The sequence below is a fragment of the Mustela nigripes genome, chromosome 12, assembly GCF_022355385.1.
Source record: "Mustela nigripes isolate SB6536 chromosome 12, MUSNIG.SB6536, whole genome shotgun sequence".
Taxonomy (NCBI): domain Eukaryota; kingdom Metazoa; phylum Chordata; class Mammalia; order Carnivora; family Mustelidae; genus Mustela; species Mustela nigripes.
In genome coordinates this window covers 60,828,714-60,848,337 of record NC_081568.1, presented here as the reverse complement: position 1 = coordinate 60,848,337, position 19,624 = coordinate 60,828,714, and the positions used below count along the sequence as shown (strand labels likewise).

At 49.3% G+C, this 19,624-nt stretch overlaps 1 protein-coding gene across 1 annotated transcript in view; it reads left to right on the top strand.

Annotated features, from left to right (window-relative positions):
* The window catches only part of STK10 (serine/threonine kinase 10), a 119,452-nt gene that overhangs the window by 62,517 nt on the left and 37,311 nt on the right, over positions 1-19,624 (top strand). Inside the window, exons 5-7 of the mRNA XM_059417355.1 lie at positions 8,847-8,919; positions 9,921-10,115; positions 10,689-10,770. Coding sequence (XP_059273338.1) covers positions 8,847-8,919; positions 9,921-10,115; positions 10,689-10,770 — 350 coding nt within the window. The remainder of the gene's footprint in view (positions 1-8,846; positions 8,920-9,920; positions 10,116-10,688; positions 10,771-19,624) is intronic.

The window sequence follows — 19,624 nt, the reverse complement described above, 5'->3', positions numbered from 1 at the left end:
TCCTGTGTGTTGTTGCTGGCGTCCTGGTGCCCTGGTTCTTTCACTCTGGCTGCCATGAACTGAGCCAGTGTTTGATAATATAGAAATTCATTTAGTCCTCAAAGACCATTCGTAACATTTTACAGAGGTGGGATATCTGGCTTTTTTTTTTTTTTTTTTTTTCTTTTTTTTTTTTTTTTTTTTAAGAGGTTAGCTTAAACCCAAATCATACAGCCAGTAAGAGGCACATCTGGGCTTCAGACCAGTGCATCTGGCTTCAGAGCCCACGTGCTTAACCATTACTCTATTTTAGATTCTTGGTGCTAGTGATAAGAACCGGTCTTCTCTGATTTAAGGCAGACAAGAAAATGTGCGTGTATGATACACGGAACTGTGATGGTGAAGCGATACAGCTGGGCATCCAGGGCAGCTGGACCCTGGAACACAAAAGACTCTCTGGTCTGCCCTTCCGTGCATGTCGGTTAGGCTCTCAGACCAGACCGCCTCACAGAGCTTCCGGCAGGGGCTAGTTTAAGTTTTCTCAGGATCACCTCCTGCAGGACCAACTGAACCTCACCATTTCAGGTTTTGGAGCACGTAATCCCAGTGTAGTACTCTGATTGGCTTAGCCTGGCGTAGGTGAAGATCTCTGGACCAATCAACGTGATCCAGTAAGGAGGGCTTCTCTGATTGGCCCAGCTCTGGCGCTCCCTGAGAAGGAAGGCGGGGTTGGGTAGCAAGATGGAAGCCTTGCCCAGCTGCTCCCTCTTTCTCTCCGTGGAGCAGCGTGGTTGGGGTGGGTCGACGGTTCTCCAGAGGGTGAGAAGATTTGTACTGGCCTGAAAAACAAAGTTGTTATCCACTTAGACTGGCGTGGCCTGTTGGAAGCAAGAACAGAGTTCCGAATGTGTGACTGAGAGAGAACATACCAGAAAAAGACAGGGTTCTGTAGGAGAGGGGAGAGAGGGAAGCAGGAGGGCTGGGGGGCTGAGGGGCTGAGGGGTGAGCGGGAAGACGGGGGCCTCTGTAGTGCTCACGTGTGTTTCAACAAGAGAAAATGAACACAGAAATGGAGAAGTCGAGCAGTTGGGTCAGTCTCCTATTTGGCCAGAGATGCGATGTCTTTAGTAGGTGGGGGAGACTGAGGCTCAGAGACAGGAAGCAGTTGGTCTCAGAATCTTCTCGCCTCCCTGCCAGGGACCGTTTCCATGGCACTCCTGGGAAGGCAGACCGTTCTGATAATTAAGAGAAGTCCCTTGGGAGCCCTGGTGGATCCTCCCTCTTAATGAGCTGGCGTGGTAATCCAGAGGAAGAGGGCCCATGGGCTTCCAGGGCTGGGGGACGGAGCCTTTGCCTTCTCCCATCCCCACCTCCGTGTCAGCAGGCCCCACACCCTCTCTAGGCTTCGCTTCCCGGTGGGTCCTGTGAGGACCCTGGCTTGTGTTGGTCCGCAGGGCCACCGCTGGCATTTTAGATGAGACAGTGTTTTGCCTTGGGAGGCGCAGTGTCGGTGGCTCTGTCCCACTAAATGGCAGGAGCACTCCCCTTCATTGTGACGGCCAGACAGCCCCCATTCCTTTTCCTTTTTATTTTTTTAAAAATTTTATTTTTTTACTTGAGAGAGAGCATGCAAGAGTATGTGTGTGAGCAGGGGGGAGGGAGAGGGAGAAGCAGACACCCTGCTGAGCTGGGAGTCTGATGTGGGGCTTGATCCTGGGACCCTGGAGCCATGACCTGAGCCCAAGGCAGACTCTTAACTGAGTCACCCAGGTGCACCACCCCCTCCAAATTCCCTTTCAAACATGTCTTGGAACATAGGTACCATCCCTGGTTGGGGACCATATAGAAGGTTCTCAGACTTAGAATTCCAGGGTTTCCCTACCCACGCTGGCCTACAGACTCACTGGCCAGGGGTGGAGGGTCCAGGAGGGCAGGGGGGTACAGAACTCTTATTGGACAGTGGTTTGCCTTTAACTAGCTTGACATTATCTGGGAAAAGGCTCCTCTTGGATTCTTTTGGTGGTCTACAGTTAAGGGGACGGATGAGAGATTTTGTTACATATATTCATATATTCTAAATTCACAGCCTTGTGTATGTGTGTAATATATAATTGTTCTTATGTATGTAATTTTTAATTAAGAAAGGAAAATATGGTATTTACACATGTATAGGAAAATATGTGCAGTGATATTTAGTGCAGCAGTATTTGTAACAGTAAGAAATGAGAAATGATCCAATTTACTCCAGTAGAGGATTAATTAAATAAGTTATGGTACAATGGAATCTTCTTTAGCTATTGAAAATGAAATTGTAGAAAATGTGTAATCTCTTACAAAAAGGTATATGTATACGTGAAGGGACAAAACACAGCTGCAAAATAGCAGGTTTAATCTGATTTCATTTTTAAAAAGTATTTTTATTTATACATACACTTTTATTTATATAAATCTGGAGCTATATGCAGCAAACTCATAAATGTTTATCCCTACCAGGATTATGGAGACTTTCTCATCTGTAAATGTTTGAATTTTTTATAAGCAGCATTGCCTTGATAACAGGAAGAAACTATATATAAGTGAGTATATAGATAGATACAGTCATACAGACAGTTTGCAATAAGACCCACAATGAAGGAAACAGAAGTCACTCCTGATGTTGAGAGAATGCACCCTGTAGGTCCCCTTTCGGTGTTTTTTTCTGTGTACAGAGGACTAGGCAGTGGTAAAGAGCACAGATTCAACGTCCTGTCTGTCCTTAGAGCTGGGTGACAGTTCGCAAGTTCCTTAACGTCTCTAAACCTCAGTCTTCTCATCTGTCAAAGAGGAATAATAGGGCACCTGGGTAGCTTGGTCGGTTAAGCATCTGCCTTCTGCTCAGGTCATGATCCCGAAGTCTTGGGATTGAGTCCCCATCTGGGTGGGTGGGTGGGGGTGCCCAGCTTAGCAGGGAGTCTGCTTCTCCCTCTCCTTCTGCCTGCTGCTTGTGCTCTCTCGCTCTCTGTTTCTCTCTCTCTCTCTCTCTCTCTCTCTCATTCTGTGTCAGAAAAAAGACAAAACAAAAATCTACCTTAAAAAAAAGGGTGGGGGAGGGGGGCTGAGAGAGAGGGGTGGGGTTATGGACATTGGGGAGGGTATGTGCTATGGTGAGTGCTGTGCAGTGTGTAAACCTGGAGATTCATAGACCAGTACCCCTGGGGATAAAAATAAATTATATGTTTATTAAAAAATTAAAAGACTTAAAAAAATCAAGTAAAATGTTTTATTAAAAAAAGGGGGGTGGAGTAATAATCTTCCCTGTAATAATCTACCCCCAAAGGGTCACGGCTGTAAACGACATGCATAGGGATATACAGGCTGATGATATACAAAATGATATGCAGGGGAGGATCGAAGTGATGGGCGTATGTCTGTGCAGCACTGTATGCCTGCTCACTTCTCAGTAAACAGCAGTGTTTGTTAGAAGTGTTGGCTGGGTGTGTGCCGCGTTTCAGGGTTTTCTCTCTCCGCTGCGGCCAGTGTGCCTTCCATCCAGCGTGTGCAGCTCACCCCCTGGCAAGTGCGAGGTGCTCTCACCACATCCTGGCTCCCACTGGGTTTTACTCAAAAAGCAAGAACAAAAACCCACAAACCTGAAGAACTTTTGCTATGAGCATTTTATCTTCTTAAACCAGAAAGGCAGTAGGTACTCTTTATAAAAAATATATATTTTGGGACGCCTGGGTGGCTCAGTTGCTTAAGCAGCTGCCTTCGGCTCAGGTCATGATCCCAGCGTCCTGGGATCGAGTCCCACATCAGACTCCTTGCTCCGTGGGGAGCCTGCTTCTCCCTCTGATTCTGCCTTCCACTCTGTCTGCCTGTGCTCGCTCTCGCATGCTCTCTGACAAAGAAATAAATAAAAAATCTTAATTAAAAAAAATATATATATATTTTTAAAGATTTTATTTAGTTGTCTGACAGAGACAGCGAGAGAGGCAACACAAGCAGGAGGAGTGAGAGAGGGAGAAGCAGGCTCTTCGAAGAGCAGGGAGCCCGACACGGGGCTTGACCCAAGCCAAAGTCAGAGGCTCAACGACAGAGCCACCCAGGCATCCGTATCAAAAATATTTTAAAGAATAAAAGTGTCTCAGGGCACCTGGGTGGCTCAGTGGGTTAAAGCCTCTGCCTTCGGCTCAGGTCATGATCCCGAGCTCCACATCGGGCTCTCTGCTCCGCGGGGAGCCTGCTTCCTCCTCTCTCTCTACCGGCCTCTCTGTCCTACTTGTGATCTCTATCTTTCAAATAAATAAATAAGTTTAAAAAAAAAGAAGAATAAAAGTGTCTAAAGGTAAAAAATGTAAGATCCCCTTGGTATGCTCACCAAAATCCTCCTTCCAGGGAGTTGGTGACAACATATTAAGTTTGACGTGTAACCTCTCAACCCCTCTTCTGTGTGTGCGGTGTGTCTGCTCACATGGTGTGCAGAGGTCGTTCTTTTAAAAGACAACTGTAATCACACTCTACCTTCTATCATATGCATCAATTAGTCAACAGCATGTTCCAGGCAACATGCTAGGGATAGCATCCCACATTAGTACACACGCATGCAACCTCATTCTTTTTAAGGGCTGCCTGGTGGCTCATGGCTGGACTGTGCCATCATTTAACCATTTGCCAGCTGAGCTCTAGCAACAACTTGGCAGCTTCCAATTTTTGACGCTTTCGAATAATGCTTTTGTAAGTTTCCATGTATGTTATCATCTGGTTTGGAGGATCTATTTCTAGAAAGAGAATTTCTGTCAAACATATTTCTTAAAAGCCAGTGTTCTTTTCTTCTAGACTTCAAAGGTGGTCTAGCAAAAGACTGGCAGTTCATGTATTTGGTCGTTCCTTTGGGAACAGTGTTCCATGGGCCCCATGTGGTGCAGAGGGAGCGGCTGTGGACAAGGCAGAAATGGACCCTTTCCTTATGGATGTGATAATTTACGAAACACTCCCCACCCACCTGCTGCCCTTGTTTCCAATTCTTGTTGTAAAATGGGAGAAGGAGAGAGGAGTATTTTTATTAGAACAGACTGCCTGGGGGAACCCCCTTTGAATTGTCCAAGCCCATACTGCATTCCCTGAGCCTGAGGTCCATTGCTGCAGGGAGGAGCTGCCTGGGTGGGCCTGATCTTGTGTGGCAGAAGGGGGAAGTAGCAGCTATCCCAAAGGCTGGCTGGGAGGGGTCTGGGGGACCAACTGTGTGTCATTGTGAAAGTTGGTGGTTTCTGTTTTTCCTCTTTCTTCTCAGACAGGGATTGGAGACCCTGATAGGGGAGTGGCAGCTCCTGCCTCCCTCCTGGGAACCTCATGCTGGGTCTGAGAAGCAGTCACTGCTGTTTCCAGATTTCCTGGGATGACAGGGCCAGCCCTTACTGGTGTTTGCAGGGAAGGTGGGCCCCAGGCCCTGTAGGAAGGAGGTGAGCCGGGCACCGCCATTCTTCTCCAGGAACCCAGAGGGGTGGTGATTCGTCCTGGCCTCCCCCAGGTAGTCATCTACAGAGCCAGTTTCTCATCTGGGTTTCCTGGTTTTGTACCTCCCTCTTTAGCAGCTGTTGGTCCCTCCCTGGGCCAGATGGTCCTCCCAGGCCCGTCATCTGCTGCTATCTAGTTAGCTGGGACTGGGCTTAGAGACCAGTTTTCCTGACGGCTCCCAGGAGCCGTAGCTATGCCCCAGCCTAAAATTCTCCCAGCTCACCTGCCCTATGGCCAGAGCATTTACCAGGAACAGGGCTTGGGGCCAAGTGCTTTCCGAGTGTCCTTTAATCCTCATGGTGACCCTGCAAAGTAATTCTGCTAGTATCACCACCCGTGTGTCACACACAGGGATACTTAAGGTTGGAGGTTTGCTAATTGTCCCGTCCCCTGCCTGTCTCCAACTTAACTGCTTCTGCCTCCCCTCCCTCCAGTCACGTTACCCTGCCCCTCCAGGCCCTTCCACCAGATTGTTATCCCTGTCTGGAAATATCTTTCCCCAGATCCTGACCTCCGGTTTAAAAAAGCCTCCCATCTGCCCCTGCCCCCACCATGAATCACATGGGGGTGTGTTGAGGGCCTGTTTTCATTGCTAGAGTAAAAGCCACATGAGGGTGGAGATTTGGGTTCAGCTCTGTGCCTAGAACTGTGCCTGGCACAAAATAGATGTTCAATTAATATATGTTGAATGAAGGAACAGTGTGGAGGCCCTCAGCTGTGTTTCCTCCAAGCCCTCCCTCCCTCCCTGCCCTGTCTCACCTCCCTGACTGTGGACTCTCCTATCCCTGTGCTCCCCTCTTACACAGTTAGGAATAGAGATTAACTGGTGTTTGGTGGCTATCTGCTTGCACCACTAAACTTTGAGCTGCCCAAGGGCAAGGCCTTGGTTCACTTGGTTCGCTCTTGGCTAATGTCTGGCTCTGGAAGTCACCCCAGTGAACAGGTGAATGAACCAGTGAAATAGAAGAGCCAAGACTCGAACCGGTTCTCTGGTATTCAGACCCCCCACTTAGCATTGTGCTCCTTCCTGGTTTGAACCAGTTGGTCTGATTCAAGCGCTCCAGAACAGCCCGTGTCCTAGATCTGTGCTTCCGGCCAGCTCCTTTCTAGAGCTAGATGGAGGCTTCCTGTGGGGCTGGTAATTATGTGGCTTGGCAACTTTTTGCATTAAGCTTCACCAGTCTGCTCAAGATGTTGCTTCCTTCTGAATTCTTATTTATTTATTTATTTAAAGATTTTATTCATTTTTAAAAAGATTTTTATTTTTATTTATTTTATTTATTTATTTTATTTTTATTTATTTATTTTATTTATTTTAATTTATTTTATTTATTTGACAGACAGAGATCACAAGTAGGCAGAGAGACAGGCAGAGAGAGAGGAGGAAGCAGGCTCCCTGGACTCTGGGATCATGACCTGAGCCAAAGGCAGAGGCTTTAACCCACTGAGCCACCCAGATGCCCGATTTTATTCATTTTAGAGAGAGCACCCTAGGAGGTGGAGGGAGAGGAAGAGAATCCCAAGCAGACTCTATGCTGAGCATGGAAGCCTACATGGGCTCAGTCTCATGACCTTGAGATCATGACCTGAGCCGAAACCAAGAGTCAGATGCTCAACCCACTGAGTCACCCAGGTGCCTTTCCCTTCTCCTGACTTTTTGTACTGATTTATTTTAAAATTATTATTATTTTTTTAAATTTGTTCATTACAAAGAGCATATGCATGAGTGTGGTAAGGGGGCAGAAAGAGAGAGAGAAGCAGACTCCCTGCTGAGCAGGTAGCCCCATGTAGGGTGTGATTCCAGGACACTGGAGATCATGACCTGAGCCAAAGGCAGATGCTTAACCATCTGAGGCACCTGGCACCCCCTCAATTTATTTTTTAATCAAGATGAAACTTACCTGTTTTTCTGCCACGTAAAAGTTTATCTTAACTTATTAGTTGAAATGTTTTTTGAAAACATGACAATAAATATGCTTATTTCTATTTTTAAAAAAATGAAACTTTACCCTTGAAGACAGGAATTGGAGATTATTCTTCGTGGCATTGGATTCTTTTTGTAGTAGTGAGCATGTGAAGGAAGACTGGTAGTGTGGGGTGTGTTTGAAGATACATTTTATTTATATCATTCCTGAAAGTTGTACGTGTTCATCATGGTAAATTTAAAAAATTGAGAAAAGTAGAAGAAACCTTGTCTGGTTTCATGATCCGTATGCAGCTGGTTTAGCAAGTTGGCATATTTCTTCCAAGTTGGTTCATGTAGATCTCTGCCCTTTTCTCTGGGGAGGGAGCATACCATATGTTCAACTGGCATCCTCCCCTTTCCTACTTAACCTAAGAAGTATATAAATACAGTATCTTAATATTGTGTTAAATATTATAACATTTAAATACATGTTAAATATTAATTTCATTTATTAAATACGTACTAAATGTTTAATATCGATTGTTTTGTTTTGTTTTGCCTTGGCGGGGGTAAAGGGGAGGGAGAGAATCTTAAGTGGACTCCATGCCCAGCGTGGAGCTTGATGTCATGACCCTGAGATCGTGACCTGTGCCAAAATCAAGAGTTGGACACTTAAGTGACTGAGCTGCTCAAGCACCCCTAATATTGACATGTATTAATACGTATAATTCAGTGTTAAAATATTGAATAAAAATACTTCAATAATACCAATAAAATATGGCCATGTGGCCACACATCCCATTTTTCTTAATCTGTTCAGTCGTTTACCCTTTATCTTTCTTACCTCTCAATTTCTTGGTTCATCTTCCTGTGTGTGTGTATGTGTTTGGTGTGCGTGTGCACTTGCCTTGATATGCCAGCTTAGATCCCTTTTGGAAAAGACAAAATATATTATATATTGAATATAAAGTTTTAAAATCACCCTCTCAGCTTTTTGTAGAAACGTTATGATGGCCAGTGACCATCCAAGGCATAATTATTGCTGATTAAAATCACTCCCTGAAAGTCAAACAATTAGGTTTTTTTAAAAAATTGGTCATTATTACAATAGTGCTTCGATGAGCATCACTCTGCAAACTGTTTTTACGTTTAAGATGACTTCAGTGGGGTAACTATCTAGATCTGGAATTGCGGGATCAGAAGAGTGTGGATACTTGAAAGGTTCTTGCGATTTATTGCCTAACTGCTTTCCTGAAAGGCTCTTCAATTTATACTCTCATTAGCAGGAAGGAAGGTGCATGTCTCTATGTATCTTTATATCAGTAGGTCTGTTTTTAATGATCAGAACTTAGCTATGTAGGAAATGGTACCTGTTAATTGATTTGGAACGTCTGTTTCCGAGTTCACACCCCAGGGCTGTGGGTGGAGGAATGTCCAATGAATACTCTGTCTGATTTTTGTCTTGCAGCTGACTTTGGTGTGTCTGCCAAGAATCTGAAAACTCTGCAGAAGCGAGATTCCTTCATAGGAACGCCTTACTGGTGAGTCTTGCAGTTTCTGGAATGGGGATGGTGGACTGAAGGTCGAACCTCAGACTCCCCGAGGTGACCTGGGACTGCTGTAAAGAGAGGACAGCAGCAAGAGCTCGTGGGTCAGCCTGCTGGGTCTGAGCCCAGGCGGCAGCCCTCAGGAGTGCTGTGATCTTGGCCAAGCTGCTTAGCTTCCCTGTGGCCCAGTTTCCTCCTCTACGAAATCAGGGTTCACAGGTTGTTATGAGCATTAAATGGGAAGATACATATAGAAAATGCTCCATTAAGAACACCTGAACGGGAACCCCCAGAAAATGGTTCAATTCCTGTTTAATTCAACAAGTACAGACTGAATGGGAGGCCCTGGGCTGGGACTGTGAGGATGAACAATTCCTACCCTCCTGTGAAGTTTCTCTGGACTTTTCTAGACCATTGTGTTTCCTTCTTTTCCAAAACTGTTACTTAAAAAAACAAACAAACACACAAAAAAACCATGAAAACTCTTTCAGTTTCATACCTAATTACTTTCTGTTTTTCACATGCATTCTCACTTGGGAGTTAAGCTCCTTTCTTGCTTGCTTATAACTCACCCTTTCTTTCTCTCTCTCTCTCTCTCTGCCCTTTTATTCCTCTTTCTCCTGTTCTCTCCCATCCCTTCTCTCTGTGCAGTTGTATTCTCTCAGCCCACCTGTGCCCCCAGTTGGTCTCGGGCCACCCTCCCCTCTGCCTCCACCCGCCCCTTCCCCAGGACTCTGTGTTCTGGATTGTTGCTGCCATCTCGTGGCAGACATCGGGAACTGCAGCTGGACATGGCCATGGACCCCCTCCTGAAGGCATCTTTCCAAGTGAAGACCATCATAAGGAAGACAGTGGGATGGACCCTAATGCACATCGTGATTTGGGAGTGCCATCAACTCTCTGACACTGGCTGGTGGTGACCCCTGACCCTGAATCTCTGAGAAGTGCCTGGGGAGGCCAGGTTCTTAGCCCTCTGTTGTCCTTGGTTGGTTCAGGATGGCCCCTGAGGTGGTGATGTGTGAGACCATGAAGGACACCCCGTACGACTACAAAGCTGACATCTGGTCCCTGGGCATCACTCTGATTGAGATGGCCCAGATTGAGCCTCCGCACCATGAGCTCAACCCCATGCGGGTCCTGCTCAAGATTGCCAAGTCGGATCCCCCCACGCTGCTCTCACCTTCCAAGTGGTAAGGAGCAAGCCTGCCTGAGGGTATTTGCTGTGTGGCCAGTGGGCCTGGGACATGGGACATGTGGGGTTGGGCAGGTGGAGGGCCAGGGCTCTCCTGGTCCTGCTAGGCCTGGGGGTCTCCTGGCCTTTCTGAGCCACCTGTGCCCTCCATTCCTTTTCCTGTCCTCTGTGCTCCTGACATGGGCTGTCTTTCAGCGCAGACTGTGTGAGCCAGGAAGGCGGATGCCACTATGGGAGGAAGTGCCTAATCGGGCCTGGGGGAAGCCCTGGGCTGGGAACGGGGGCTCAAACTTAAACCCCCTTGCTTCTCTGTTTTGCTCTGTGGCCTCGGGCAAATCCCTGCTCCGCTGATGTCCATATCTCCATCTGTACAATGATGTTCATGATGAGAAGGTCATCTTGAAAGCCCTGTCGCCTTCGCTGCTTTTGCTCATGAAGGCACCCTTTGTCTTTTGAGGGCTGTGTCGGGGAAGCACATGACTCCCAGGAGAGCAGAGTCTGTGACTCGGGAATTTTCTCAGTTCTTGCCCTACTCTGAGCTGACTGCCACCACCTGTGCCCACCCCCCCAGGTCTGTGGAGTTCCGCGACTTCCTGAAGACGGCCCTCGATAAGAACCCGGAGACCCGGCCCAGTGCTGCGCAGCTCCTGGAGGTACGTGGCTGCCCTGTCCTTGGGGTGGCTGCCTGCCCCCTCTGCCCTGCCCTTCTTTTGCACACAGAAGATGGGCAAGCTCACCCATGACCTGGAAGCTGGGTGTGTTGCTCCCCAACCCAGGCGATGGCCAGAAGAGTCATTCATTAATCAGCTGATATTCCCTGGGCTCTTGGACTGAGACGGCCGTCATGAAGGCAGCTCCCCTAGAGCTTGTCCTCACACCGCTTACGTTCTCGTGGGGGAGACGGGGCACAGACAGCAGATAAGCGCTCATGGCAGGGAGACAAGGGCTCCGGGGGGAAAGGAAACAACTCAGAAGGGTGGGGGTCTGCGAGGGTGGCTCTCTGATAAGAAGAGGGCACCCAGAGAGGGCTGAGGGGCGAGGCGAGGGGTGCTGGGCAGCTGTGGCAAAGCATGATTGGGAGGAGTGAGGAGGCCAGGGCACGGAGCCAAGGGTGAGGGCAGAGATCAGAGAAGTTCGGGGTGTGTGCTCCCCAAGAGGACGCATACCCACCCCACCCCCCATACACTCACTCAGATGCTTTGCAGCAGGATGCAGGCTTCCAGAAGGAGAGCGCATGCTCAGGGGGAACAGTATTGTCTGTGTACACAGTTGAGGCAGAGGGGGCCATAGTTGTCCATTCATGGTAGACCCCCTCCCTGAGCCCAGATTTCCAGTGGGCAGCTGGCCTTTCAAAGACGGACAGGCAGGCTGCGGTGCTCACTCTTTTCTGCAAGAAAGGGTCAGGCTGCGTAGGGTCACGTGGGGTCATGCAGGGTCTCGAAAGCCCAGACCAGGACTTGAGCTGTACCCTCTGTGTGGTGTACCCTGTACCCTCTGTGTCGTGGGGTGCCCCTGAGGGTTGGACAAGGGACACAGCATCCGACCTGTACTTCTCAGGCCCCTCTGGCTACTGTGTGAGGATTCTCTGGCCCTTGTGTGGAGAGGGGGTTGATGGTTTCCTTGAAGCTTCTTGAAATACTGGAGGTAGCTGGGAGTTGCCCTTTGCCCTGGCTGGTGCCTCGTGCTTTGAAAGTGGCACACACCACCTGTCCTGCTGTCCTCAGGCCTTCTAGTTGCTGTCCCCATGCTGTCAACACAACACTGATGGGAGACCAGGAGAAAGTGAGCCTGGGTTCTGGGGAGGGGCCGCCCCTCCACACCTTGCCCACTGTGATCCTTCCACGCGAGTGATTCATGGTGTCTGATATGTGTTGGGAAGAAAGGAAGAAGCAGCCACGCCAAGCACAGAGTCTTTGTTTGTGTGCAGCTGCTTCTCCTGAGTACCTACTGTGTGCCAGGCAAAGGCCCCTTGTTGGTATTCCAGGTTCCAGCTCCCCTCTGGCGTGTGCAGCGCAGTGATGGAGTGGGTGTGGACTGCAGCTGGAGAGTCCTGGGTTCAGATCCTGGCTTTGCCACATATTGGTTGTGAGACCGAGCCGTTCGTGTCAGGGTCATGTGTGACTCACATCGCTGGACCCGGCGGCTGGTTCCAGGCTGCTCCTGGGGACCCAGCCACGGCAGCCACAGTTGATTGGCTTCACATCTCTGTGACTCAGATCTCACTCTGAAATGGGGATAATGGTCATGCCCCTCCTTTTTAACAGGGTCGTTGTGAGGGTTAAGTGCAAAGATACCATAGAGTGCTTAGCTTAATCTCCCTGGGCTACGCTATCAGAGGCCTTCTATTCTGGGAATGGCAGTGTTTGGTGGGGAAGCCAGAGGAGGGGGCGGGCCATCACTGTCAGAAGCTGGAGCTCCAAGCTGTTTGGGGCCAATTGTTTCCTGTAAGCAGGCGCCTCCTGGCCTGCTACATCCGGCCTCTAGGCCATCCAGGACATTCCACCAGGAAGAGACCAGCTGTCCTCTGTCCCCACGTGGCAGCCCTAGAGCCTCAGCCCTAGCCAGGAATTTTTGTTACATAGTTGCAAACAATGTCCTGCCAGGGGATTCTTAGTGCAAGACAGAAAGGGTTGCAGAAAAAGGAGTGATCCCTTGAGATACAAAAAAAAATGCCTTTCAGGGCTTAGGCTGCTGTCAGTTTTGTTCTTGTGCCTCTTTATTTCTGGGCAGAGGGGGCGGTGGGGTTGGGGGGAGCATGGCCTGCCTGAGATCACCTGGCTTTGAGTGACAGGTAGGGGCCTCCAGATCTTGGCTTCCCAGTGCCCCTGCAGAGCTGTTCATGCCCCTTGTTTCTGCCTGCTTCCTCCAAGCACCTCATGCTGTGAGTTGACACTGGTTTCTGATTCATCTCCTCATTTGCACAGAGATTTGGGGGACCTTGTCACACAGCAATCAGGGACCCGGGCTCTGAGGTCATGCTTGACCACCCGGACTAGGAGTCGTTCTCACTCTGTGTCTCAGTTTCCTCATCTGTGAGATGTGGGTTGTGCTCCCTTGGTGCAATTATCTGGGTAAATGAGGTTCTGTATGTGCCGTGTTTTTAGCACGATGGCTATCACTCAGGGGCTCCGGGGACACTTGTTGAATTGGTTGTAAGCCTATCACGCGGTGTCTCAGCCGTTCATGTCAGGGTCATGTGTGACTCACGTCGCTGGACCCGGCGGCTGGTTCCATGCTGCTCCCGGGGACCCAGCCATGGCAGCCACAGTTGATCCTCACTCTTGCCACTGTCAACGCTTGGTTTCTGGGCCCCCATAGATTCCTGGTGTCTTCCCTTCTCCCCAGTCACTCCTTCATAGCATCTTCCCCCTGTTCCTCTTCCCTGCGACTGATCACCGTGGAAGTGCACCAGCTGCACCCCTCCCCACAAGTCTTCGCTCACCTCGAGGGTCCCACCTGGTTTGCAGCGACGGCCACATTTCCCCTGCAGCCCACACTGCTCCACCTGCCCCAGGTGTCTGCAGCCAGCCCCTTCCTCTCTGCCCCCGTGTGGACATCCACACCCGAGTGCCCTCTGCTTTCCCCACATATGCTCCACTGATGTCTGTCCCGTCTCAGGGAGTGGCAACCCACCCACCCGGCCCTTGGGGCCCCAAACCTTGCAGGCATCCTTGGTGCTGATCTTTCTTAATGTGCTCCATATCCATTCTTTCAGGAAGTCCTATAGTCCCTACCTTCAGAATGTGCCCTGAGTCCGACCACTTTGCACCATTTCCATTGCAACCATAGGTCAGAGCTGCCCCCATGACTTTCGCTTAGATTATTACCTCCTCACTGGTGTCCCTGTTCTCCTTCTATCTGTTCTCAGCACAGCAGCCAAAGGGAAACCTTAACACGTATGTCAGTTCTCGTCCCTCCCTGGTTCAAAGCCCCTTAATGGCTCCCCTCTCACTCAAGCTAAACTCCAGAATCTCAGTGACCTGCAGGGTCCTACACGATCTGCCTACCCCATAATAACCCCTCACTCAATGCCAGCCACTCTGGCCTCCTTACTGTATTTCAACCATTCTGGGCATGCAGCTGCCTCAGGGCCTTTGCACAGCTCTTTACACTGACTGTAATGTTTTTTTCCTGATGTCTCCATGGTTGACTCTCTTCTTTAAGTCTTTGCTCTTCTCAGTGGGCTTCCCCCACCACCCTATTTCAAACTGGAAACCAGCCACTTCTACTCCCAACATATTCTCAGTTCTCCTTTCCCTTCCCTACTTTTGATTTTTCCATGGTGTACTTGTTTGTTAAGTTTTTTTGTTGATCTCTAGCATGTCTGCTCCCTGAGGACAGCAGTCTTTGTTTTGTACATTGATGTGTCCCAAGCATCCAGAACAGTGTCTGGTATGTACAGGGCCCTCAACAAATATTAATGTTTTTACTTAACTGTAGTGTAACCATTGCTCCATGGCAGGTACTATTCTAAATGTTTAGCAAATGTTAACCCTTTAATTCTTATAATAACCCTGTGATGTAGGTACTGTTCCCATTTCCATCAAACAGGTGATAAAACTGAGGCACAGAGAGGTTAGGTAGCCTGTATAAGATCACACAGCTTGTAAGAGACAGAGCTGGGATTCTCATCCTGGTTGTGTCATTCCGAAGCCTGTTGTCTTGACCACTCTGGTAAGCCTCCTCTCTGAATGAATTAAAGAGAGGAAGAAGGAATGAGAGAGTGAAGATTAGACGGGAGGGAGTGGGGCACTGGACAGATGCTGACAACTGGAACCTTGAAAGTGGCTTCAGGCATTTTCTAAAGCCAGCCTCGGAGTACAGGACACCCTGGCTGATGGTTTCTAAGCGCATCAAGGAAAATCAGGCTCCTTCTTGGAAAGGAAGTATGTGTAGATGGCAGGAGGGGTCTTGTCTAGTGGCCTTTTGGGGCTTCCTGCAGAGATGACACCGAATAGCTGTGTCTCTTCCTGAAAGAGCTGACAGCTAAGTTCCCCTCTGATCTGGGCCTTCTGTGGGAGTGCCTGAGCATCTTTCTGGGGCCCTGTGTGCCCGACCAGCCTGTCTCCGCTCAGGAATACTGTGTACTTCCTGCCCAGGAAGGCCCTGGCCCTCCTGGCAACAGGGTTCTGCCTCTCTCCTGGGCCTTGGTGGCTTGGGGTTGAGGACTTCTCTCCTTTGGACACATCCCTGGAGTTAGTGGTTCTGAGGCAGTGAGGGAGGTGGTCTGTGCTTTCTGTTCCAGAGAATTGGACAAAACAGTGTTTTGGGCCTCATCAGCCCCTAGAGGGCCTGCCTTGTCAGCCGGGCCTGCCTTGGGATTCCAACCCAAGATTGTGAGCTGTGGTGGTCTCCAACCCCCAGGCCAGTGTTCTCTTCACTACACTAGACTCCCAGGAATCAACTTCTCTCCCCCTCCATTCATCCATTCAACCATTATATACTGAGCTCGTGTTATAGGGCAGAAACTTTTCTAGTGAACGAGGCAGCACTGGTGGTAGGAATCATTATCCTCCTATGACATAACTCACCCTTCCTGATTTTTCTCCAGTGGAGCTAACCCACCAACCTTCCCATTCCCCAAAATACAATGGAGCAGAGTCCACTTTCAACTCTAGAAGTGGGTGGGTGACTCGTCCTGGTCAATCGGAACAAGAATGTGACCACATTAGCCAATGAGATGCAAGTTCACAACAGTAGCGGAGGCGGCTGAGGCTGCCCCAAACCCCGCTTCGTGCCAGCCTCCAACACTGAGGCAGCAGGCCTGGAGGTTCGGGGACATGTGCTTGCAAGCAGAGCTTGAAAATAAAACTAGCCGAAGCAACAAGGACTAGAGAGGGCACAAGAGGACACAGTTTGATCCCCCGGATTAATTTTTATACCAAGGAGGTAATATTAAGAGCCTCATTTTACATAGAAGAAAACTGATGCTCAGAGAGGTGAAGTCACTTGCTTGAGGACACACAGCAGGTAGATAATAGGACCGGGAGTTGAATGCAGGTCCATGTGGCTTCAGCATCCATGTGCGGACCTCTGCCCTCTTTTCAGATTCTGAAAAGGTTCTGCCTGGGTCTCAGTTTCCCTCTCATACAGTAGAAGGGCGAGGAAATGATGCCCAAGCTCCCTCTGCGGTCAGATGTGAGGGCATCTTGGAGAGTGGGTGGGTCTTGAACGGCCAGCTGCCCACTGGAAACCTGGGTTTAGGGAGGAGGTCCACCATGAATGGACAAGTATGGCCCCCTCTGCCTCAACTGTGTACACAGACAATACTGTTCCTGCGCCACTCACCTTTTCCTCTGGCAAAGGGCTTTCTTCCCCGGGCTGTCCCCTTCCTGAGGACCCCAGGGTGCCCATGGGAGGCAGTGGGGCAGATGGTCTAGCCCCAAGAAAGCAAGACTCCTGGCCATGCTGGAAAGCCACTGAGTTGGTCAACGTGTAGCATGCCATGGTGAAAACTTGGTATTTCCAGAAGCCTGTGCCTGCCTTCTTTAGTTCTGCTGCATCTGCTTCAGCAACTGCCATGATGTGTCCCATGGCTCCTTGCTCAGATTCATGTGTGAGGTCGGGCAATGCAAGGCTCAGGAACCTTCGGGATCTGATTCTCACCCTCAGTTCCAAAAAGCTGTGCTCTGTGGGGATGCAGGAGGGAAGAGGGATGGCTCGGGGGGCAACCTGTGCCTTGAAGGCTTGCCTAACTGTGCTGCTGGTGGTGACGGTGGTGATGGTGGTGGTGTTGGAGGTGGTGATGATGACTGCCATCCTTGGAGCACTTACTGTAGTGCTTATAACAGCTGTACTATTATTCCCAGTATACAGATGAGTTAACTGAGGCTTAGAGAGATTGAGTGACTCGCCCAAGGTGGTGGTGGAAGTGGCATTTCATCCCAGACAGATTTCCTCTAAAGCCAGTACTCTCACCACGACACCCTCCTGCCTCCCATGATGAGTAAGCCCTTATTAGCTTTCCCACTCAAGACCTTTTGGAACCAAACAGCACCCAGATGGACACCTTTAAAGAGTAACCGGTAATACCACCTCTCAGCTGCACCCTCCAGCAACTTCTGAGAAGAAAGTCTCAGCTTCTCACTATGGCTCTAGGACCCTGCATGCACCACTCTGTGCTTCCTCCTCTGGCCCCTCTTCTGTCTCCCACAAGCCCTGCCACCCTGGCCTTCTAGCTGTGCCTCCAGCCTGCCAGACTCAGTCTTATCTCAGGGCCCTTGCACCTGCTGCTCCCCTGCCTGGAACTCTCTGTGCCCAGATCTTTTCCCGGCCAGCTCGAATGTCGCCTCCTCAGGGAGACTCCTGTGACCATAGACGAAGCAGCCTCCACCGCCCAGGACAGGCCCATGTGGTTTCAGCCTCATGCTATCCCATTACCTGATCTGACATGATCTTTTTTCTTTTTTTTATTTTATTTTATGTATTTATTTCTTAGAGAGCGAGAGAGTGCATACAAGCTGAGGGGAATGGCAGAGAGAAAGGAGTAAGCAAACTCCCTGCTGCATAGGGAGCCCAAGCAGGGGACCAAGGATCATGACCTGAGCCGAAGGCAGATGCTTAACTGACTGAGCCACCCGGGCGTCCCCGTCTGTCATGATCTTGTGGGTCATTTGGTTGCATACCTATTCTCTTCCACTCAGCGCAAGCCCCCAGGAGCAGGGACCGTGCCCAGACTGTTCACCCTACTCTCGGCGCTTGGCACATCACTGGCCTCAACATGTGGCCAGGGCCCAGATCGTGAATGAATGGGCCATGGGACAGAGCAAAAGGAAATTAAAAAAAAAAGTTTTTTTTAAATATTTTATTTATTTATTTAACACAGAGAGAACAAGAGAGCACAACGGGGGGAGCGGTAGGCAGAGGGAGAAGCTAGACTCCCCACTGAGCAGGGAGCCCAACATGGGGCTCGATCCCAGGACTCTGTGATCATGACCTGAGCCAAAGTCAGACCTTAACTGACTGAGCCACCCAGCTGCCCCAAGAAATGAAATTCTTAAAATCTGCTCTAGTCTGGACTAACTAGAGAAGGCCAGGCTGGTTTAGGGCTCTTTGAAAGGAGTGAGGGTTATTCCTTTCAGGTCAGAGATAGGTGCCCGAGAGGAAGGGGGATGTTGTCTCATGACCTTCCACAGATGAACTCTTCTAAATGTTCAGACACATAAAAATGGTTCGTGATGGACCTGTCAGTGGTGAAGGTGTTTACTAGGTGCCGAAAATGTTGTCTTCATCATGTCCGTTCTTCCCTGCAATCTCGTCGACGCTGTTCCTCCACGGATTAACTTTCCAACTGTAAAAGCAGTAGATGTCATCAGAGCCTTCCTCTAAATTTCAAATAAGAAAACTCCAACTTAATGACAGCCCCCTGCTCCCCTAAGACTCACACGACATCCCTTTCTCTGGGTGATCAGTCATCTCATATCCTCGTCCACACCCTGGGGCTGGGGATTAGATTCCCGAGAGCAGACTTCTGCTAGGGAAGGTGCTTGTGCTGATTTAACATCTGCTGAGGCCTTCAGTACTTTGGTGTTTTGCAAGCCGTGTGAAAGAGCTGTCATTATTGTAGAGATGTGACATTTCTGCAAATGCCTAGGGTAGAACTTACATGACGCTCCCTTAAGAATTTGCAAACACACATGTTCCTAAAAACCTACGTACAGGCACACATTCATAGCCTTATTCATAGTCGCCCAAAACAGGAAATGACACAACTGTGTGTCAGGAGCAGAATGGATAAACAGGTCGTGACCTCTCCATGTGGTAGAATACTGCACGGGAATGAACAAGGACCAGTTTACCAATATATGCAATGAGGGAGGCAACTTTCATGGTCTCAACCACCATGTCAGCCAGGGAGGGCTGCATACTGTATGATTGTGTTCACATGGAATGAGGGAGCAGGCAGAACTAGTTCCCAGGGCTGAGCAGCTGTGGGGAGAGGGCTTGATGATGAGACAGAAGACTTCAGTGTCTGCAGGTGGGCATGGTTATACCACGGGTGGAAAAAGTCATTGAGCTTAGTAAATTGTGAGCTTGACTCAGTTATAAGTAACATTTCAGTAAAGTATGTGTAGTTGATATATTATTTTAAGATTTTACTTGAGAGAGAATGGGAGCAAGCAGAGGGAGAGGGACAAGCAGACTCTGCACTGAGTGCAGAGCCCGATGTGGGGCTCGATCTCAGGACCCCAGGACCGTGGCCTGAGCCGAAATCAAGAGTCAGACATTCAGCCCACTGAGCCATCCAGGTGCCCCTGTAGTAGGTATTTTATTTTATTTTATTTTATTTTTTATTATTTTTTTTAAACTTTTTTTTTTTTTTTAAGATTTTATTTATTTATTTGACAGACAGAGACCACAAGTAGGCAGAGAGGCAGGCAGAGAGAGAGAGAGGAGGAAGCAGGCTCCCCGCTGAGCAGAGAGCCAGATGTGGGGCTCGATCCCAGGACCCCGGGACCACGGCCCAAGCCTAAGGCAGAGGCCCAACCACTGAGCCACCCAGGCGCC